The sequence below is a fragment of the Fukomys damarensis genome, unplaced genomic scaffold, assembly GCF_012274545.1.
Source record: "Fukomys damarensis isolate Sample0158 unplaced genomic scaffold, DMR_v1.0_HiC HiC_scaffold_8, whole genome shotgun sequence".
NCBI classification, from domain to species: domain Eukaryota; kingdom Metazoa; phylum Chordata; class Mammalia; order Rodentia; family Bathyergidae; genus Fukomys; species Fukomys damarensis.
In genome coordinates, this window is record NW_022900920.1 from 22,751,242 (window position 1) to 22,774,841 (window position 23,600).

General features: G+C 37.0%; 1 protein-coding gene across 2 annotated transcripts in view; it reads left to right on the top strand.

The window, feature by feature from the left end:
- The window catches only part of Ccdc186 (coiled-coil domain containing 186), a 49,350-nt gene extending 36,160 nt beyond the window's left edge, over positions 1-13,190 (top strand). For both annotated transcript variants that reach the window (XM_010634595.3, XM_010634596.3), the window contains exons 11-16: positions 3,960-4,215; positions 4,811-5,000; positions 6,216-6,296; positions 8,290-8,500; positions 9,828-10,047; positions 10,661-13,190. In XM_010634595.3, coding sequence (XP_010632897.1) covers positions 3,960-4,215; positions 4,811-5,000; positions 6,216-6,296; positions 8,290-8,500; positions 9,828-10,047; positions 10,661-10,744 — 1,042 coding nt within the window. In that variant the 3' untranslated portion in view covers positions 10,745-13,190. The remainder of the gene's footprint in view (positions 1-3,959; positions 4,216-4,810; positions 5,001-6,215; positions 6,297-8,289; positions 8,501-9,827; positions 10,048-10,660) is intronic.
- The last annotated feature ends 10,410 nt before the right edge of the window (positions 13,191-23,600 follow it).

Sequence of the window (23,600 nt, forward strand, 5' to 3'; positions counted from 1 at the left end):
CTTGAATTTTCAGTATTTTTTTTTTTTTTTGAAAGAGAAATGGGGAGGATTTATTAGAAGTAGCTATAGGATACACTCCAAGGATGGAGAGCTAGTGCTCAGAAAAATGAGGTGTGATACAGTTGGGAGCAGTGGTCTTTTATGTGTTTTGGGTGGTGGAATCTGTGGAGTCTGATAATTAAGCCTTAGGTCTTGTCTAGTGGGTAGGAGAGATTGGCCCCCAAAAGTGTGGTCCATTCATGGGTGAAAGAGGACCATTTGCAAATAAAAAGGGAATGGGCAAACCCCTTCTGAGGTGAAAGGGATTTACCCAGGTTTGCTATGTTTTGAGAGAAGAAAAGGAGAGAAAAAATAATAGGTTTATATCCTGAAGATGCAGGTTTTTTTTTTTTTTCTTAAAAATACAAATTTTAAAGTCAATTTCCTTGTCACCTGTCTACCTAGTTTTATTTCTTCTATCCTACCTCATTTCCCCCCTCTAAGACTTGGGTCCTGTATATTTTTAAAGGGATGCAGAAGGCCTGAGCGTTGGTCTTCATGTAACTGCATCAGCCTGAGGAAGGGTGTTAACCCTGCCTAGTCCTGACTAATCTAAACAAGACATATAATAATTGGTTCCATCCTTTAAAAAAACTATCAATCATTTTTTGGTAGTTGAAAAAGAGGGCAAGGACATATGAGACATTAGCGTAAAACAATAATGAATCATGTAACCAAAAAGAATAGTGCACAGTATCATAACCAGAAAAATGAGAACTTTCTCCCAGCAGGTTGTTCCAGGGAACCAACCTGCCAGCCAGTCATTAAAGCTTACGGCAGAGTCTGACATTACATGGATTTGTGAACACTGATCATGTGGTGGAGAAGACACATTTGCAAAATTGTCAGAAATGTACACATAACATTCCATTTTGATAATGGCACACATTCCAATTTGTGCTGCTGCTAGAATATCTAGCCATTGGTTTTGTAAAATTGCCTTTTTCTCATCATTTTTACTTCTGGATTTAATAATGAAACACCCCCCTTTGTGTATAGTTAGTAAGCGAGTCAGTGTGCCCTATTATTCTCAGGCCCTACTCATTGGCCACTATAAAGATAGTGGCCTGATAATCACACCGGTCTATCAATGCCGCAAGACTGGGAGGTTAGCTGGTTGATCTATGGCTTTTTCTCTTGGACCCATGGATACCCTACTGTACATCTTCCTATCCACCATGGAGGCAACTAAGGCCATAGGTTTGTACTACAGAGCCTCTAGGTACCATTTGGTACCATTTGCTGGCCATCTGCATTCCATCTCTTGCCTTTCATTCAGTAGCAAACAAGTCAGTGTGTTTTAGCCAAATAGTGTGATTACAGTCTTGGTTTGGAATCTACTCCACACTTTGAAAGGCATTGCTCCATGTATCATAAGTATGTTTTTTTGTTCCCAACAAAGGAATACTAGTTGGCTAAGGTGTCTCCTTTTTATATTTAGCCAAACTTTTGACTTAATATTGTTATGATTCTTTATAATGGGTTATACTTTCCTTTTCGGTATTAAAGACCAAGTCAAAGTGAGACCTGTGTTAATCAGAATTAATCTTGCTCCAGGTCAGTTCAGGCTTGTCAGGCATTATTTTTGAGGCCATGGCCAGAGCCTCTTAGTTCTTTCAGTTTTTCCTCTAACAGTTGTATCATCAGAATGAGTCACTGTTTTTGCTAGATCACATGACTTCCCTTGGAAGCATGGGAACATTCCTCTCTTTAGGGACCCTCCTTTTAGCACAGTGCACACTAATTGACTCCTGTCCTCTGGAGTCCATCAGTCTCCCTGCTCTAGAGGTTGAATGGTTTACCAGAGTTGTAGGGCTCCTATAGAGAAGTTCCGTCAGGTTCTGGGTCCTTGTTGATCTTGGAGGGCCCAGGGCCAAAATATTGGCTATCTTCTTACCCCAGTTACTTTTCTAACTTCGTTCTCCAAGCCTTAGATGTTGAATATCCACAAGGTCAGTTACACCAGTATTGAAGTGGGAGTGGTAATTTTAGTTATTATAATCTCATCTGGATATCGACTACTTTGAAATACAAAGTATAGCCAGAGAACTGCAATTTGTTTTAACCACTCATAGCTGTCTTAGATGTCAAATTCTTGTAGAAGTGCAATGTTTTACCGTGGAAATTTAAAATCAAGAGCAAACATAACATCTTAACATAACGATTATGCTGGCATTATCATACTAGAACCATTAGGTCTTTGGTTTTTTTAAATAGATGCTTGCTATGTAGGTCAGGCTGGCCTTGAACTCATCATGTAGTCCAGGCCTTAAACTTGCAGCAATCTCCCTGGCTCAGCCTCCCTAGCTCTTGGATCATAGGTGTGCACTACCATACTCAGATGAATTTTCAATTTTTTTTTTTTTTTTTTAAGCACCACTGAACTCGTCTCTCTTGATTTGTTCTGTTCCTTTGGCTTTGTTTTCATCAGGCTTTTCTGGTGTTCTCTTCATTTCTCTGGCCACTCTCTCATTGGTGAACTTCTCTGTCAGCCTTCTTTTATATGAATTTTATCATATTTCTGAGTGATGCTAGTTATTTCCCTAACATGTTGCAGGTCTTCTGAGTTATTTTCTTCATCCTTTTTGCTTAGCTTTTAAGCACAGAAGTACCCAAAACACTTCAAACTTTAGAATGTTCAAAACTGAATCTTTTCGTCTGCCTACACATACACTTTTCTTCTAATATTCCTGTGGTCATCGTAACATCCATATGTTCAACCCAGGAACCTGGGGGTCATCCTTGGTTCTTCCCTCCTTCCTTTCACATACTAACCCATTACAGAGTATTAGTGATATCACTCTTTAATATTATCTACATCCATTCACTTTTTACATCCCCACTGCTACTACCATAGTCTAAAACATTATCAGCTCTTATCTGGAAAACTGCCATAGCTCCTACACTGGTTTTTCTGCTTGCTTTATCTCTAAGCCATTTTCTGTACTATCACTGGCATAATCTTTTTAAAAAAAGGCTATTTTCTCAAAATCTTTTATGACTTCCCATTACCTCAAAGACTGCCTAATCATAGCTCCTACACTGGTTTTTCTGCTTGCTTTATCTCTAAGCCATTTTCTATACTATCACTGGCATAATCTTTTTTAAAAAAAGGCTATTTTCTCAAAATCTTTTATGACTTCCCATTACCTCAAAGACTGCCTAGTGAGTTCAAATGTCAGCCTTGCTTTTAAGATTTGTGACCAGTCTCTCACTTCTTTCTTTCCTTCCTCTTCTCAACTCTTGGGTGTTGGTTAACAGATGTTTATGGATTTTGGCAAGCCTTGGATTAAGTGCTTTGTATCTAGTACAGTCCTTATTACCAATACGGAATGTTCAAAAGAGTAGAACAAAAAGTTCTACTCGTATTCCCTTCTTAGCTTTAGCGCATACTGTTCCCTCTACCCAGAACATATTGTGTTCTCTCACTAACTCCTGCTTTTTCTTTAGGACACGGATCACCAAGTTATGGCCCACAGGCCTAATCTAGCACACCACCTCTTTCTATGAGTTTTTTGGAACATAGTCATACTTGTTTTTGTATTGTCTGTGTCTGCTTTCATACTGCAGTAGCAAAGTGGAACTCTTGCAATAAAATCCATATGGTTCAGAAGCCTAACTTATTTACTGTCTATCTTTTTATATGAAAAGGTTATGCCATCTACCTGAAGCATTAATTTGAGCATCAGTTATATAAGTTTTCATCATCAAAAATGTTTTGCTTGATTAAAATATTTGCAAGCAGGGGCCATCTTTATTGCTTATATACCTGGGTCTTAGTTCTAATCATCTGGTAGATACTCATAAATACTTGGATAAATAAATAAAGATACCTTTAGAAAACATTTTACTCAATGAAATTCTAAAGTCAATGCCTTTTAGTAGTATAATTTTTCATAAATATAAACTTTGTTTTTTAGAGGTAAACAAGAAGTTGAAAATTTGAAGGAAGAAGTGGAAAGTCTTAATTCTTTGATTAATGACCTGCAAAAAGACATCGAAGGGAGTAGGAAAAGAGAATCTGAGCTACTACTGTTTACAGAAAAGCTCACTAGTAAGAATGCACAGCTTCAGTCTGAAAACAATTCTTTGCAGTCCCAACTTGATAAGCTTTCTTGTAGTGAAAGTCAGTTACAAAGCCAATGTGAACAAATGAAACAAATAAACATTAATTTGGTAAGTATAAATGTCCATTTAACTCTTACAACAACATAGCAGGAAGCATAGGTTAAAGTTCCCTAGCACCATAGAAGTGTAGTTGTAATTAATTTAAGCTCCTTTCTGTTGACACTTTCTGATTTTAAATGCTGTAAAAGTGTTAGTTTTTCCTTTTAACTGATAAAATTAACTAAAATTTCTCCCTAAAATGAATAAGAATATTTCACTTTTAAGAATTAAAAACATCATAGTTTCTGTTCCTAACTGAAATCTTTTTTTTTTTAAGTAGTAATTTAAATTTCTGGATATTTAAATATTTTCATAGTTCCAAATTATGAGTGTCTTCAAGTTACTCATAAAAATAATTTGTCATTGAGACTCCAAAAGTTCAAAGCCTTGTACCTCATGCTGCTTCGCGTATGTAGAATGGACCCATGAGTGCGTCTCCTACCTTGGTATGTGAGGGTTTCAGGGAGCTCAGTAAACAAAACCTGATATGGAGTAATAGAGGAATCTCTGCTGTGCAGGATTTTATGTTTTTAAAGTTTTAAACTGTGAGCGATAATGAAAACAAACATTAAAGCTGGTGTTTTGTATCTTACTTACTATTCAGGAAAGTAGACTGCTAAAAGAGGAAGAACTACGAAAAGAGGAAGTCCATACTCTGCAAACGGAACTCACTTGTAGACAAACAGAAGCTAAAGCTCTGAGCGTGCAGGTGGAGGAACTGAAGGATGAGCTCGTAACTCAGAGACGTAAGCAAGCCTCTAACATCAAGGATCTCACCAAACAGCTTCAGCAAGGTATAAATTCTTCCACTTACACCTTGAATGTGTGTTTCTTTTAATCATTAAAAATGTTCTTGAGAAAAATACATTGTATTCCATATTCTACCGAATTAATTACAGCCATGTGTTCTTTTAATGTATTAATTTTCATAGACCAAATTGCTAACCTTGCAATTCCATAAATTGCTGTCTTCTGTGCTGAGGCGTTTTTATCCAATTTGTTTCTTTATAAATTTTAAACATGTATTACTCTATTTTATGGATATGAGAAAACATAAGAAAAATAGAAATATATAGACAGACATGGTGGCACACACCTGTGATCCCAGTACTTTTAGAGGCCGAGACAGGCAGCTCAGGCAACTTGATGACCTAGCGAGAACCTGTCTCAAATAAAGAATGAGAAAAGGGCTGGGAGTGTAGCGCAGTGCAAATGCCCTGGGTTCAGTTCCCAGTACTACTCCCCTCCCCCTCCAAAAAAACCACTAATGTTTAATTTTAAAAGATTTGTCTTTAAATATAAGTATAAATATCCATTCCAAGTTTCTCTCTACACATGCATGGGAATTGATTTGTGTACTGTTTGGGGTTCCTGGGCCAAACATCTCTATTGATTGAGACCTAACCCTCCACCCAGTTCTCAGGAAACTGACCCAGAAAGGTTACAGATTACCTGAACACAACAGTTGACAAATAGGATTGGAACCCAGGTTTCTTTCATTCAAAAATTCATGAGTGTTTCTGCTATGTACTTGAGATACAAAGATGAAAAAGATATAAACTCCAACTTTCCATTCTCTACTATTCTCTATATGGTTTTGTGTTAAAATGTGGTGAAATATAGTGATATAAAATACTTAGCATTTTTAACATAAATATATGCAGCTATTTGCTGGAAGAATTCCATTTGTTTTATATATGAGTATAGTTGAAGGGAAATTTTTGATACTAGGAGGATCTTCAGGACTCTAAAATTGAATTTCAGTGTAACTTAGTGTGTCAGGGTCAGTTAACATGTTGTAATTTCTGTGTGTTTTGTATTTGACCTATACATTTCTAAATGTTACTTTATGTGAGTGATACCTGTAGCCTTCCATCTCAGGTATGTGTTCAGGAACTTTCTCTTGTCTTCTCTGCGATTTTGCCCAAGTCCTTTTAGCAACTAAAACTCAGAGACAAGGGAAATGCTCATGGTCATTGTTGTAAGTAATCCATATCTTTTGTCTGTAGCACGAAGAAAATTAGATCAGGTTGAGAATGGAAGCTATGATAAAGAAGTTAGCAGCATGGGAAGTCGTTCTAGTTCCTCAGGTAAAAACTAATGGTTTTAGTTGTTATTTAGTGATTATAAAAATAAGTTGTATTTTTGGTTTTAAAAAGTATTGATATACTTTGTTGCATTTTGAAGTATAAAAAAAGAATTGCATAATTATAAAAAATGTTTCTGATTAAAATGTTTAATGTCTAATCATTATCCAGGATTTCTGGTTTGTCATGGTCTTCTACATAATGTTTCACCACCTCCTTTTTTATTTTCTGTATCTCTTTTTTCTATATATCAACTTCTTTTAATATCTAAAATTCAAATTTGTATCCAGCCAGAGCATTTTGGTGCAGTATGGACCCTCTTTTTCTTTTATATTTTAACACCTAAGGAGTAATGAAATGGTTGTCATTATATAGTATCAGATTTTTGTATATGTAGTCCTCCCTCAGTATCTTCAGGGGATTGGTTCTAACACTTTGCCTCCTGTGGATACCAACATACGTGCTCAAATTTTTGATGTAAAATGCTGTAGTACTTGCACATAGCCTATACATATCCTTCTATATACTTTAAATCATCTCTAGATTACTTATAATATCCAATGCAATGTAAATGCTATAAAAATAATTGTTACACTCTATTGTTTAAGGAATAAGGAAAAAGCCTGTAGGTGTTAAGTACAGGCACAGTTTTTTTCTGATATGTGATTGGTTGAATATATGTGTGTTACTCGTGGCTATGGACCAACTGAGTAGACACGTGATATTAAGGCACTACGCTACACTGTCTCCCAGGAGTTGTACATTAGTGGGCAAAACCAACTATTACAGTAGCGGAAAAATGTGTGATAGAAAACACAGATTTGAAATAACTGCTATGTCTTCAGATCCCAGCTCTGCCATTTATTAATTGTATAATGTTGACTAAGGTATATTACTTGTCTTTATAAAATGAGGTTTTACTACACTTGATCTCAGTCAGAAGGCCAAGAAGCTGTTAAAATGAAGTTTTTAAGCAAAGCTTTGTTAGGTAGAGGAACAGAAATCTCCCTGATGCTGGTAAAATAAGAGTTTACACTCATATAAGGCCTACTATATGCACAATTCTAAGTGATTTAATAGATTAACTCATCCAGATGAGTACAACAGTCATATGAAATTAATAATACCACTATTTCCTTTTCAAGATGAAGCAGCCAAGACATTGAGAGTTAAATGTCCAAAGTCACACACCTTAGTAGAGCAGTATGCAGGCTGGCTCCAGAACTTGACTCATTATTTTTTATCCTCCTTTTTTCCTCTTTCACATTCCTTCTTCCCATAATTTTTTCTGCCTTTATAATACAGGCATACCTTGGTACTCATCAAAACATGTCACATCCAAGACTTGTCCCATTTTGATGAGAAAAAATGTTGGCACTTGCTTCAGCTTCAAAGTAGCTCATGAACAGTGTAGAATCCCCACATACTCGGCTGTGTACTTTCTCCTACTTTAAGTGGTAACCGTGGGTTGTAAAGAGTTTGTGATACCACCAAAGCTGAAAGACTTACATTAGCCTTGGAAAAGGCTAATATCAGCCCAATAGAATGTTCAAGTTCATCACAGTTTTATTTCTAATTACATTATTTCTCATAGGAAGAATTCTTTTGGCACTCATCAGTTTGGGCACAGATCATGAGTTCCAAAAGAACCGATACCATGGTATGACCTGTCCTTTAAGTCTGATGTGACTTTATACTTGTTACTCCGACTTGTTTCTCTACCGCCACGTCTCATCTCATACATTATTTATTCCAGTGTCATTTTCAGATATTCACTGTACGGAGTTAGACATAGAACACCTCAGGTCAGTAATGGTCTGAGTTCTTGTTTCTGAATATGCTGATGATAAAATATAAAAGGGTTGGGTCTCTCTGTTGTATCGCTCAGGTATAGGACGAGAGATGACTCCAGATTACACATGATATCTAAACTGGTTTTCCCCTCTTCCCTTTCTCTTCCCCTTCCCCTTCCGCTTCCCTTTCTTTTCTTTTTCAGGTTCCCTTAATGCACGAAGCAGTGCAGAAGATCGATCTCCAGAAAATACTGGTTCATCAGTGGCTGTGGATAACTTTCCAGAAGTGGACAAGGCCATGTTGATTGAGAGGATAGTTAGGTTGCAGAAAGCACATGCCCGGAAGAATGAAAAGATAGAATTTATGGAGGACCACATCAAACAATTGGTGGAAGAAATTAGGAAAAAAACAAAGTATGTATTATTATGGTAGCATAATCTGTGTTCAAAATACTATTTTTCACATGTATATACACTATACATACATACATACATACATATATATATATAGAGAGAGAGAAAGATTTTTTTGTTTTTTGTTTTTTTGGTATGGGATCTTGTCATGCTGGCCAGGTTGGCCTCAACCTCTTCCCGCCTTAATCTCCTGATTAGCTGGCACATAAGCACAAGCTACCTTTCCTAGCTTAATCATTTTTATAGCCATTCCGTTTCCAGCCTGATATGATCATCTATTATATTCTAGGTTTTGAGAATATAGAGATGAAAGAAAACACAGGCCTTTCTTTTAATGTGATATAGAGTTTGGTACATGTTAATTTCTTTTACATAATAAAATAATTTTGGATTTTAAAATGATAGTGCTCTACTTAGTTTTTATTTTTATAACTCTGAATCTGAAAGCTATATGGGGTTTAGACTTCTTTCTTGTTGGGCAGGACATAATAGGGTAGTCAGTCAGGCTCATACTAGTACAAGACCCTATGCTGTGGTTTATAACATTTATCTCATTGATTCCCTGCAACCCCTCAGTAAGAAAGCAAATTCTCTGACTGCATGTGAGTCACTGGAGCCTTGGTCAGATCACTGAGTCAGGCAGGGCTACCATTTATCCTGTGAGAGAGACACCTAGAGCTGGAGATCCAAACCCAGCTCTGACTGACTTTAGAGCTTATACTATGGCCAGGCTCCTCTCACAATATCATACTCACTTAAATAAGAATTGATAGTTTTATATTACAGGTCTTTTCCTAGGCTCCTTTAATTTCTATGTAAAATAAGTTTAAACTTACAGAAATGTTTGTCTGTGGCTTTTTAAAGGAAAGTAAGTAGCTGAGTGTGATGGCTCATGCCTGTAATTCTAGCCCTCAGGAGGCTAAGGCAGGAGGATCTCAAGTTGAAGCCCAGCCTGAGCTACATAGAGTTCATGTCCAGCCTAGACTTACAGTGAGTGAGACCTTGCCTCAAAAAACAGAGATAGATGGTAGGTAGGTAGGTAAATACATAGATATATAGATAGATAGACATAGATGTGTTTAATAGGAAAATAGAAAATATTAACAAATCAAGAGAAATAGAAATAGAAAAGCAGTGTTTATCTTTCATCTAAATACTGTGATAGGACAAGTGGGATAGTTTAAGCAAACACTTGTATAAGAAAAATCATTTTCTAATAGAGTTTCACTTACTAGCCTGATGTTTCTTTTATGGTTATGATTCTTGCAAATTTCAGTATTTAAAATTCTGCAGATATACAATTGGTAAGTGTCATTTTGTTTTGCAGAATAATTCAGAGTTACATTTTACGAGAAGAATCAGGCACTCTTTCTTCAGAGGCATCTGATTTTAACAAAGTTCATTTAAGTAGACGAGGTGGCATTATGGCATCTTTATATACATCCCATCCTGCTGATAGTGGATTAACTCTGGAGCTGTCTTTGGAAATCAACAGAAAATTACAGGCTGTTTTGGAGGATACGTTACTAAAGAATATTACATTGAAGGTATTTGTATTTCTCATTCACTTAACAGTAGGTAAACATGGTAAAACTGGGCCTCGTCTGTAGTCTCCTCGAACACTTCAGCTGATTCCATTGGGCAAGATAGCTGTCCTACACAGACATGTAATCTTAGTATTTTTCTCTTTTGAAAAGTTCAGTTTTTTAAATTAAATCAGCTTAGTTAGTATATGGATACCAAGGTAAGCTGTATACTTTAGATGGATAGCTTTTGGCATACATTATAATTAGTTACAGTTAGTTGCTAAAACGTAATTTTCTAAAATTGAAGCATTTTAATGTATTTTGCTGCTTTTATTTTTTGCAGCTATTATCTGATCCAACTATTTTTGATATGTATGGACCTTGATCTTAATGGATTTTAAATCTAGCAAGTGTTTATGCATAAAAGTTTTGTATGCACAGAAAGTTTTCATAGTTGCAGGAAAAAGATTAAATATGACTTTGAAATGGACATGCCTACTTTACCAAAAATGTATGTCTAGTTTATCTCAGCGTTTACAACTCTTTTGGTTTCAAAATTCAGACAAAAATAGTTACAAATGAACCTTTTTATTGTGCTTAGTTCTCTTTTCTCTATTTTCCCTAATTATTAAAGGAAAATCTACAAACACTTGGAACAGAAATAGAACGCCTTATTAAACACCAGCATGAACTAGAACAAAGGATTAAGAAAACCTAACACAGAGAGGCCAAAGCCACATGGGAGCAGGTGCCACTGACCAGTGTTGTCGGAAACTTCCCTGCTTTTTGTGTCATCCACTCACATATTTGTTTTGCTTCATCTGTATAAAAAATAGCCTTTCACAAATGGATGCATTGCTGTGTATGCTGTAAGAGTGTAGGCTTTGATGAAATTTGTTTTTCTATGGTTGCAGTGCTACAGCTGTCAGTGAATCGAAACAACTTAATTTGCTCATAGTCGTATAAGTGCTGAGCATTGCTGTAAGGGCTTCAAAAAATTCCTTCTCCATGTTTCTTCTGTTTAAAATATATAATGTCAGAAATGACTCATCTTCTTAAAAGTATGCATAGAAAGATATATTAGTCATTCAGTAATTCACTATTTCTGTAACACCAAGAAAACTACAGAAGTGATAAGAATGTTTATGTTTTTACCTGGCTGTGGGGCACCTGCCAGGAGCCCCAGTTACTCACAAGGCTGAGGTGTGACGATCATTTGAGCCCCAGAGTTCAGAGCCAGCCTGGGTAACACAGCAAAACCTTATCTCAAAACAAACAAAAAATTTTAAAACTCCACCTTTTTTATGTTTTAACACTCCGGTATAACATATAATTGTGTTTGAGGGATGCGTTTAAATACTTAAATCTTTCAGTTCAGTTCATGGAAACTGAACTTACAGAACAGGCAGCTGTTGGTAACTAGCAGTGATCACATATTATATGTCTCTTGTCAGTTTTCCTTCTCTCTGTACATGTTTTCAGATTTGGTTTGAATTAATCATTGAATTCTAAATCTCGTTAGTTTCTTAAAATGTTATTTTTAGTAACATATTCACTTAGAAAATTGCTGTGGACTTCACTTGTTTTTAAAATGTGAAGTAGATCAAATCATTAGAAAAGGGAGATGAATACTACTTTGACATGGAAATACGTTGGCTTTACTGACATGAAGATAAACATAATAGTGCTTAAGATATTTATGCAGAACCAGTTTCCCAAGAGAAACCAGTGTATGGCACTGTTAATCATTTCATCAGAGCGTCATTCTTCACTACTGACAGTTAATTACATATTACAGTGAAGTGACCATGCATTTCCCCCAAATGCGATGTTTCTGTGTATTTATTTTAATATATGTCTAGAATCAAGGGAATTTTAGAGCTAAATTTTTGCATGTTCTTGGATTTTTTACATTATTTATTCAAGATGTACACTTAAATCTTGCCATAGTATTAATATTTGCCTTTGAATTTCTCTCACCTTTTATAATTTCTCACCTGTTGTAATTTCTTTCACATTGCATGATATCCAGATCGTTAGTACATGGGGTACCTGGCTCATATGCAGATGTTGCAGCAAGCCTTGTTCTCTTTTAGATCCCCCCCTACACAATTAAGAGAAATGAGCTTTGGATGAAGCCTTAAAGAATTGTATGGGCCCTTAAGTTGGACTCATGATGGAAATGTCCTTATAATGTGTTTTAACATTTTTTTAAAAATCAACCTAACATTGTTTAAAGTGGTAATTTACTAAAGATTTGGTGATTCTGTGTAGTGTCTTTTTCTATGTATTGAGTTATATGTTGTCATCCCAAAACAAACCTCTTTTTACTTCAGAGTGAAAGTACACATTCAAAGATGTTTTATTTTTAAAATAGATGTAAAAAGTATTAGTCTTTTTTAACATGTCTTGCTTTTTTATTAATAATTTATCAAAATAAGAGGGGAAGTGCAATAAAATCTGAATTATTTTCCCATTTGTTTCTAGACACACTATTGAAACTCCAGAAGTCTACAAGAGTAGGAAACATACTAAACCTTTTTAGTTTCTTGTGTGATACAGATTTAAAAATTACAATTTTTTTCTCCAAGCCACAGAATATATATAATAGAGACCAAACAGTGATCAGATCCATCATGTCCCGTGCCTGTGCACTTCTAAAAATACATACATTTATTACAGACAAAAGAACATTCCAGTATTCATATTTTTGCCATGACCTACTTGGGGAAATTTAATGATACAAGTTTCAGAAGAAAGTTATTAAAAGCCATATTTTGACTGTATTAAATTTTTTTCTTCATAAATTTAAGAAACTATAGAAAAGTTTTTTAAAAAATGCTTCCTTTTTGCTCTTCAGTATCTACTGCATCCTTTTGTATACGGATCAGGGCTGAGCAAAATAATTACAAAAAATGTTCATCTGTCAGAGACTCCTGTTTCTAGCTTCATTCACAGACAAGTTGGTATAAGGATTTAGGGGCCCTCAATGTTACTATATTGAATATATGGAGAGAAAATGGATGACAGGGATAGACCTGAAATCTATGGAGAAATTTGTCCAATATGTTCATTATTAAGTGTATACATTAAAGGCCATTTTGGCTAGTTAGTACTATTTCAGTGTCTTTGAGCAGGAGATTTTGTCCCTATGAAGTGTACAAATATATATATATATATATATATATATTTGTACACTTCATAGGTTCTAATTTGAAAGTGTTACTTTCTGTGACTTCCTTTTCCCTATACCACTTCCAAGTATAGTCTGTTAAAACAGTTTTAAGGATTTAAAAATGGTTGGATTAGACAGAATGAATGAATTTGAACTTTGATAATATTTTTTGGTTTTATTTTATACCTTTGTAACCATTTAAAGTGATTTCAGGCTATGATCATGTTATCTATTCACTTAATAAACACTTTGAAAACCTACCACTGTCAGGCACCAGACAGGGTACTGTGATTGCATTGATGAACAGACTGTATAGGGCACTTCTTGTCCTTGTGCAGCTGACGGTGTAATGACGGTAGTTAGGAGGCAGTAGAAGCAGGACTTTGGCCTTTTAGAGCTCATGCCAGCCCCTTTTGTACTCTGCTGAGAAGAGCATTCATCTACTTGGGCAGGTAATGGCCCGGAAATCTCAGTGTGGCACGAAGCTTCAGAAACTGAATCCTGGCTGAAGCTTACTGGGAGAAAATTGCTGTTTTCATAGTGGTTCAGCACATTTCATAACTGCTGTCATAGTTTGTTTATTCTTAAAGGAAAAACATCCAAAGATCATAAAAAGGTTTCTACCATTTTAGTAAATTAGTGAAGATAAATTTGTATTGTCGTGCATGTTTGCAAACTTTGTTTTGCAGTATATTAATTTTTTTCTAAAGATTTTTACATAAAAATTTAGATCAGATTTACCATTGGAAGGAAAAAAATTACAAATTATTAATGTTGTAAATGTAAGGTATGCTACCCTGCTGGAAATATTTTTATAAATCATGTTGTCATTTATGCCTTATGAATGTTGACTCCAGTAGCCTTTTTTTCAGTAACTTTTCTTTTTTTAATAAAAGATTATTAACTTTTAACTAACACCAGTTGGTGGCACTAGAAACCTGAACGAGAGAAATAGTTGAAAAAGCATCCAAACATGAACTTTTAGGAAAATAAATGAAAAATAAAATTGCATATTAAAAATGTATTATTCTTCTGGAATGAAATTCTTTTTTAAAATGCATATGGCTGTCCGTCTTGACTATGATGACAAAACTGGTTTATCTTCCAGAGTACATATGTTTGCATTGTATAAATAATCTTAATTTGATTACACTGTTCATTTTGTAAATATGATTCTGTATAAAATGAAGCTTTTCAAGATAATTCTATGTATATATTATTAAATAGGTAATGCCTGTTTACCAACTTGTATTTTAATGGCATCTTTGATTACAATTTCTTTATATGTACTACTTACCAAAAAACCTCTTCTCCAGACTGCTGGCAAGGTTGATTCAAATTGCTTGAATATCCTTTTTTAAACTGGACTGGGAATTTTTGCTTTCCATATTTATCTTCATCCTACAAATACTGAAATCATGATTAGAAGTTAATGAACAGTAGTAGGCAGATTGAGTTGAATGCCAGGTTATATTTAAAACTTTTGTTTAAATTACTGATTGCAAAACTTGGCATTTTATGAAATGCCCTGAGCCTATAGGCGTGTGAAAATTTCTTATTGAACTTGATAACCCAATGATGTATTCAAATTTTCCACAAAACTATGGAACTTTCCAAGTTGTCTAGCTTTAATAATAAAGAACTAGTTATGTGCTGAAATGGCATTAATTTCATCGAGTTAATATATGTGAAATATATTTCTCACTACAAAGCTATTTTCTGTTTCTCTCACAGTCCTGGCACTTAAGTCATACCACATTGCTTAATCAATTCATTCTTAGGTGCACCTAAAATCAGAACTTGTACATTAAAACTAAAATTATAAGAGTAGGGCATGCTTTCCTGATATCCTCAAGAGTTTGGATTTGTTTGCAAGAGAAATGAATACATAGGGAAAGAGGGTTAATTGGGGAACGAGATGCTGGCTGGAATCTTGATTTAGGTCCATGTAACTGGAGGCTTTTAGCAGCACCTTTCCATCCTTCAAATCAGTAACAACAGGAAGTTAGGTTGTAAAACCGCTCCCATGAATATATGCAACTCTTGTTTTCCATAATAAAGTCACCTTAATTGATGAATGTAAGTGGGTATCTGGTCTTTTAGGCTCAGCAACTGAAGACACCCTCTGGCTGACCAGTGCTCATTTTGAGTTTCACTGACTCTGAGAACATAATGCCTACAAGTGATGTTCCTGCTCCTATAGATACAAGTTCCACTGAAACATTCTTAGGATTTAAAACCTCTAGGTGGAGAGGAGCATACATTTAAGAGATATTCTATTTCTCAAGAATTTCTGGGCTTTTGAGTGTCCAAAGGCCACACTTGTATCCTACTACCTTCCCTGGTCGTACTCCAAAAAAAAAAAAAAAAAAAAAAAAAAGATGCATTCAAGGGAGGACTCTTTTAAGGTAGTGCAAAGACAGTTTAGCAGGCTGGGGATTTGGCTCAGTGGTCCCCCTGCCTGCCTTGCAAGCGCAAGGTCCAGAGTTTGATTCCCAGTACAACAAAAAGGAAAACTCCTGAAAGTTTAGGATCCACCAAATTAAACTCAGCTTGTCGATATTCAACTTCTAGATACAGTAATAGGGGTAATATATTACATACTAGACTGACTTTCCACATCGAGTTCACTGCATCTTTAGTAACTAATAAAAAAGGCTCAAGGACAGGCAGGAAGTAAGTTCTGTGTATGTTCCTCCCACTTTGTCCCAAGAAATAAATGTCCATTAAACCTTCCACACTACTTAATGTTTCTCAGATCCCTCATATGAATGTCCCCAAGCCGTGTGGCCCTGGCACCTGTGTTCTCAGCCCGGAGCTGTGTTGCTGGCCACCTCTGTGGGAAAATCAGGGTCTTTGTCTCTTCAGTTCCACTGCAACCTCTAGAGATCCCATCTCTTCCCAAAAACCAGTCCCCCAGCATCCATGGCAAAGGAAGCTGCTGCTTTAGGTTCTCACCTGGTTGGTTCCCATGTTGTGTTTTGTGTTCATTCAGGTGATGGTGGAGGGGACTGTAGGAAGAGCTTGCAGGGTGCAGCGGGCTGAAAGGGGTCTGTTCTTAGTATTTCTAATTGGTAAAAATCGTATTTCGTATGGTGAGTTCTTTCTGAAGGACTAGTTGCATTTTGTGAGTGAGAAAGGCTTTGTGTGCTTCCCTGAAAACACTACCTTTTCTTTTATATGGTTACATGCTTTCTAAGCTACATGGGACCAGCTTTGAAACAAAAAAGTTGAAGCAAAAGTTTCAATCCCTTTCAAGAAGCTGCGTGATCCATTTCACAAAAGTGTTCTGAAGTTGAGTGGTTAATGCAGCAGGTACTTCTACAACTGCAAAATACGAATGTTGCTGGTGGTTTTTAAAAAGCATATGCTTCCCACAGTTTCCCAGTTCAGCAACAACTTGAAACAGCGCGAGAGAAAATGTCTTCCTTCTGGCCCATCTCGCCCAACCCCTCAGCAGACGTACACGCAGAGCAACATCCAGAACGCTATCAATTGTCCAGAGCAGGTTTGGGGCTGAGAACCTGGGTTTCCTCATTCACCAGTTCCTTCGTGTCTTGTTTTGATGAGCTTTTATTTACCAAGTCAGTTACGTGAGGAACAGCTGGAAAGGAAGAAAAGCAATATTCCTTGTCACATTTGTCAAGTTCCAGTTGATTTTTTATCAGTACATGTTTGTTGTACATAATGATTACATTTATCTTGGGGAGTTGGAATATGTACACATCTTAATTCTTTTTATTGCCCTCCCTGTCCTCCCTCCCCACTCCCTCCAGCTCTTTCCCATTTACAAAAGATCTATATTCATTGTTTTTCCGTCCTTAATTTTTTGTTGTTGTTGTTGTTTTGAGACAGGGTCTCACTATGTAGTTCAGACTGCTCTGGAACTCACTGTGTAGCCCAGGCTGGTCGCGAACTCACAGTGATCCTCCTGCTTCAGCCTCCTGAGTGCTGGGATTATAGGCGTGTGCCACCACACTGGGCTCCCCTGTAATTCTTATTTGCATTTCCCTTCCCTCCTCCATCTCTTGTTCCCCCATCCATTTGAAAAAGATCTTCCCTACTTCCCACTTATCTATCCTATGATCCTCCTGCTTCAGCCTCCTGAGTGCTGGGATTATAGGCATGTGCCACCACACTGGGCTCCCCTGTAATTCTTATTTGCATTTCCCTTCCCTCCATCTCTTGTTCCCCCATCCATTTGAAAAAGATCTTCCCTACTTCCCACTTATCTATCCTCTATTTTGTGTGTCCCCTGCACCCCATATGTGTGTAGTTTCTTGTATAAGAGAAATGTGCTATTTAAGCTTATGTATCTGACAATGTTAAGTTCTGAAGTTGCATCCAGTTACCTATAGGTGCCCTGGGTTATCTTTATGGCAGAATAGAACTCCATGGTGTCTGAATTCTGCATCTCCATGTGTCCTGCCACACTGTGGCTCAGATGTGCTCCATCCCACGTGCTGTGGACTGTGTCATGTGAAGGCAGGCTGGTGGCCTTCAGGATACTGTGAACTATTTCGTAAAGAGTATTCCACAGTGACTCAGTGTCACTTGGTACCTTATGATTGGAAGTTAGACTAGAGATCCAACAGCCTAACGCTTAGACATATATGTTCTTAATAAAGGGAGGTGTTATGGAAAGATGCGCTCTGCGTCAGTCCTGGCAACGGTTACTGTGAATGTGTTGGGTTGGACGGGGTAGGAGGGACATGGTTTTGTGGAGGGCTTAAACTTCTGATGTTTAAAAGAATACATTTGTATATTATGTAATTTAAAGTTGACTTGTGAAAGTTAGAAGAAAATCCCATCCATCTTAAGAGACTGTTGATTGTGCTGAGATTTTTTTAGTTTTTTAGATCACCTGCTTTCAGGTTGCTTAACAACAGATGAAACTTCCTGATGAAACTGCACGGCCCATCCCACAAGGAAGGTAAAAGGCGCCCTTCATGATTCTAGGTACTTGTTCTCTGCGTAGGAAAAGTAGCTGCATATGTGGATATGATCTGTCCTTAAAGGTGCTATTACGTGTTTTATAAGTTTACTCATTGTTACATTTACCAAGAGAGCAAACTAACATTTAGGAGCTATTCTGGTAAAAAATTAAATACATCAGACTGTATTGTTTTTGTATTTTAAGAATGTGTGTTTTCTACAGGAGATGATAAAGAACACAATCACATTAACACGACAAACAGAGAGACAGGGAACCCCTAATCAGCTGCTTTAAGGCTAATGTGTTTTCTACAGGAGATGATAACACAATCACATTAACACGACAAACAGAGAGACAGGGAACCCCTAATCAGCTGCTTTAAGGCTCAGACCACCCTGTGAGACAAAGCTGAAGCTTAGAGTCCTTTCCCATGGTCTTTCTGCTAGGGAAATGTTGAGCTGGAATTTGAACTCTTTGGGACTTTCACTGCTTCCCCTAAGGTCAAAAATTCTGCTAACAAGTGGGTAAAAGTCGTATTTGGATTCCTTTTCTTTACATTGATATGGTTTTTAACAAAAAGACTCTCCGTTATAAGAAGATGTGCACAGATAACTGTGTGATTTAGCAGACTCTTACTGGGGACTTAAAGCCTTTTCTTTCTCCTGGTTGTCTTTGGGTTTGGTTCTTCTCAGTGCCATCTGGAAGAAGAGACATGAAGTCAGCTGTGCAGTTGCCAGTTACACTGTAGGGCTTGGTGGGGGATCGCAGTTAACTGATCACATAGTTCTCTTGGGCAGTGAGCAGGTGTCCTTAAGCTTCCTGTTATTAGATTCCTTTTCCGGCTCTGTCTTCGTCCAGGGCAACCAGAGAACACAAAGGCTGGACCTTGGCCTGGAAGACCTTGCCCATGCCCTATCGTGACACTTTTTACACAAGTCACTTGACTTCGATTTTCTCATAGGTAAAATTTGAACGATAACGCTTACCTCGAGGAGCAGTGCTGTGAGCCACGTAGGATGATGCATTTGGAAAGAACTTTGAAAATGGCAAAGCTCTGTGATTTGGAATCTTACTAAGCTAAATCTTGAAAAATAAAAGAGGATTAGTTGGGTATAGTGGTTGCATGCCTGTGATTCCAGCACTACGGAGGCTGAGGCAGGATGTAAGTCCTTGGCTACATTGTAAGTCAAGGATCCTGTCTCAAAAACCTGAGTGAATGAATGAATAGATAAATGGAAATTTTAAGAAATACAACATTTGTGCCAGAGGGCATAGCTGAATGGCAGAGCACTTTCCTAGCATGTGCAAGGTCCTGGATTTGATCACCAGAACAAGACAGACGACAGACAGAAAAGGGAAGGAATTTTAAAACAGTACAGTCCTAGCCAGGCATGGTGGCGATTGCCTATAATCCCTTCACTGTGGGAGGCTGAAGCAGAAGGAGGATAAATTTGAGCCCAGCCTTGCAACTTAGTGACACTTCTCTCAAAAAAGGGCTGGGAGGGTCAGGGATTTAGCTCAGCGGTTCTGCCGCCTGCCCCACAAGCACAAGGACCTGAATTCGATCTCTGGTATCAAAAAAAAAAAAAGAAAAAGGAAAAAAAAGGAGGCTGGGATATAGCTCAATACAAAGGCCTTGGCTTCAAACCCCAATATCTTAAAAAGCAAAAAAGTTGAGAGCTACACATACATATCCTGCAAAAATCATTGCTTTAATGGCATAACCTTTATAGCAAAGTAATAAATATTGTGTGTATATATCCACACGAATATGTAAAGAAAAAGTTTTCCATAGATACAGACTCGGCAGTTGCTTTCCCCAACAAGTGGTAGACTTTCATATTTTGTTTTATATTTCTTGTTTTAAAAACTGTTTAAAGAGGGCTGGGGATTTAGCTCAGTGATGCCGCCGCCTGCCTCGCAAGTTCAAGGACCCAAGTTCAATCCCTGGTACCAAAATCAAACAAACACCCAAAAAAACCTATTTTAATGAGTATTTATGTTATTTTTATTCTACTTAAGTTTTACATTTTTATTTTAGTAACCATCACGTGTTTGGCACTATAGGAGTACACAGGAAAAGAAAAAGGGAGTATAGAGAAAGCATGTTATGTGCATATTATATTTATTGTCTGCAAAGATTCCATTCCATTTCCTGGTTCCCTTGGAAGAGCCTGAGTCTGGAAAGTAGAAGGTGCTGCAGGTTGCTTCAAAGGGAGTAATACGCCTTAAGCAGCATCCCGAGAAGATCTAGGGTCCAACTCTCTCTTCAGTCCTTTGACTTTCTCCAACCACGGGTGTGAGCAGAAGTGGTGGCTGGAACTTTATCTTTCCCCTTCCAGTACTCGGCATTGCACCAGAACCTTTTACAATGAGCTACATTCCTGGCCCTTTTATTTTGAGACAGTCTAAGTTGCTAGGTTACCCAGCCTAGTTTCAGATTTGCAATCTTTCTGCCTCAGCCTCCCATAACTGCTGGGATTATAGGAGTATGCCACCAGCTCCAGCTGGAGCTTTCAATTTAATAATTGGTGACATTCTCACAGAGCTCTGTCCCCAGTGCCTGGTTCTGTTGGATACCTACTGGGGGTGACTTACCCCTTCGCAGGAATGAGGAAGAAACAGGAGAAAAAGCACTATGGACATTGGGAGTTTCACTAATCCAGTAAAAAAGAGGCATTGGCTTGAGGTGCACCCTACAGCCTCCCTTGGTAGGGCATCTAGGCGTCATTTCTGCTGCCATGCTTGGTTAGCACACCGACAGTGGTGTGCCCATCAAAACAGGAAAGCAGAGAAGAAGCTGTTACCCTACCTTTAGTTAGTTGGCACTTTCTCTCTTTAATGAAGCTCTGTTGTCCTTATTTTATGTTCTATTTATTGGATATTGTTTTCTCTTGTCTTGTGAGGTGTGCTATTGGTATTTTGATTGGGATTGCATTACATCTGTACAACAGTGTTGGAAATATGTCCATTTTCACTATATTGGTTCTGTCTATGCAAGAAGGGATATCTTTTCATTTTCTGATATGCACTTCAAGATCTTTTTTCACAGTACTGTAGTTTTAAATATAGAAGTCTTTTACTGCATTAGATTGATTCTTAAACATTTCATTTTTTGATACTATTGTAAAAGGTGTGGTTTTCTTAACTTCTCTCTCAGTGGCTTTGTTATTTGTGAACAGGAGGGCTATTGACTTTCCAGTAATGACTTTGTATCCAGCTATGCTACTGAATTTGGTTACAAAATCTAGAAGTCTTTTGGTGGATCTTTTGGGGTCTTCTATGTAGACTGTCTTGTCATCTGCAAATAATGACAATTTAACTTCTTCCTTTCCTGTCCTTATTCCTTTTATTTCTTTCACTTGTCTTGTCTGATTGATAGCCTGACCAGTTACTACGACATGTCCAGTTGCCTGATAAGGGTACAGCAAGGGATAAAAGAATAATACACAAAGAACAAGGAATAGAGAATAATGATAATAGTTTTGTTTATTACCTTGAGGACCGATAATTGATCTTTAGATCTCTCCTGACTAAAGACCGCCTGATTTTAGCTCTTTCATGGCTAAGACCACCTGATCTTAGTTCTATCGTGGCTAAGACCATGAGCCCTGGATTACTCAGTATTTATGATTGTAAAACATAGCAAGGGGGCATGAAGGCAGATATAAGAAGTAACAGAACTAATGCACTAATGAGCCAAGCTCTTTCATGGCTAAGACCACCTGATCTTAGTTCTATTGTGGCTAAGACCATGATTACTCAGTATTTATGATTGTGAAACATAGCAAGGGGGCATGAAGGCAGATATAAGAAGTAACAGAACTAATGCACTAATGAGCCAGGCTGTAAAAGGGGAGTAACTATGTATTCTTGTGAAGGACAGGTCACAGTTAACAAGGCATCTGTGCTACCTTGCAGGTCAGAGCTAAAAAGCCACCTGCATTGTCTTTAGATAACATTTAATCTTGGAGAATGGTTGCAGAGACATAATTCCTCAGCTGCAGTGTTTCCTTGTTATTAAAGACGTCACAACTTCATTGATCATTGACATCTCAGTTGTGACCATTGGTATAGGGAAGTTTATCTCCATACACCAGCCAAAAGGTCAATTAGCAATTTATACTTAGGACTTGGAGTGACTCATAGTTTTAATCAATAGCCAAATTATAAACCAAATCAATGATATCTAAAGACTGCTCATTTGATTTCAAACTAGTATGCTGCATTGTCTAATTGCTCTGGCTAATGCTTCCAGAACTATGTTGAATAGGAGTGCTGTTAATGGATGTCCTTGTCTTGTTCCTGATTTTAGAGTGAAAGCTTTCAGTTTTTGACCATTCAGTATGGTATTGGCTGTTGGTTTGTCATTTTGAGATAAATCCTTTTATTCCAACTTTGTGTAGGGTTTTTATCATGAACGAGTGTTGGACTTTCTCAAAAGCTTTTTCTGCATCTATTTAGATGATCATGTGGTTTTTGTCCTTGTTTCTGTTAATGTGATGTATGACATTTATTGATTGCTTTCAGTTTTTGACCATTCAGTATGGTATTGGCTGTTGGTTTGTCATTTTGAGATAAATCCTTTTATTCCAACTTTGTGTAGGGTTTTTATCATGAACGAGTGTTGGACTTTCTCAAAAGCTTTTTCTGCATCTATTTAGATGATCATGTGGTTTTTGTCCTTGTTTCTGTTAATGTGATGTATGACATTTATTGATTTACATATGTTATTTTGTCATTTTGAGATAAAGCCTTCTATTCCAACTTTCTGTAGGGTTTTTATCATGAACGAGTGTTGGACTTTCTCAAAAGCTTTTTCTGCATCTGTTTAGATGATCATGTGGTTTTTGTCCTTGTTTCTGTTAATGTGATGTATGACATTTATTGATTTACATATGTTGAACAATCCCTGCATCCCTGGGATGGATCCTACATGGTTGTGGTACATAATCTATGCTGCATTTTGTTTGCCAGATCTTATTGAGGATTTTTGCATCTATGCTCATTAGGGACACTGGTCTGTAAACGTTCTCTTTTTTGGGTTGGGTTCTCTGGTTTTGGTTCAGGGGTAATGCTTGCTTCCAGGAATGAGTTTGTGAGTATTGCTTCCCTTTTAGTTTCATTAAAGAGTTTGAGAAGTACTGGCATTAGATCTCTAAATTTCTTGTAGAATTCAGCAGTGAATCCATCAGGAACTGAGCTTCTCTTTGTTGGTTGGTTTTTAATTGCATCTTCAATTTCACTGACTGATATTGGGTCCTTTAGAATTTTTATATCTTCTTGGTTCATCTTTGAAAATTCATATATATATCTAGGAATCTATTTCCTCTGTTTTCCATCTTACTGAGTACACATTCTCAAAGCATATATTGATGATTTGAATTTCTGTAGGATCTGTTGTGATTTCACTATTTTCATTCTGAATTGTATTGATTTGAGTCTTTTTTCCTTTTTTGATAA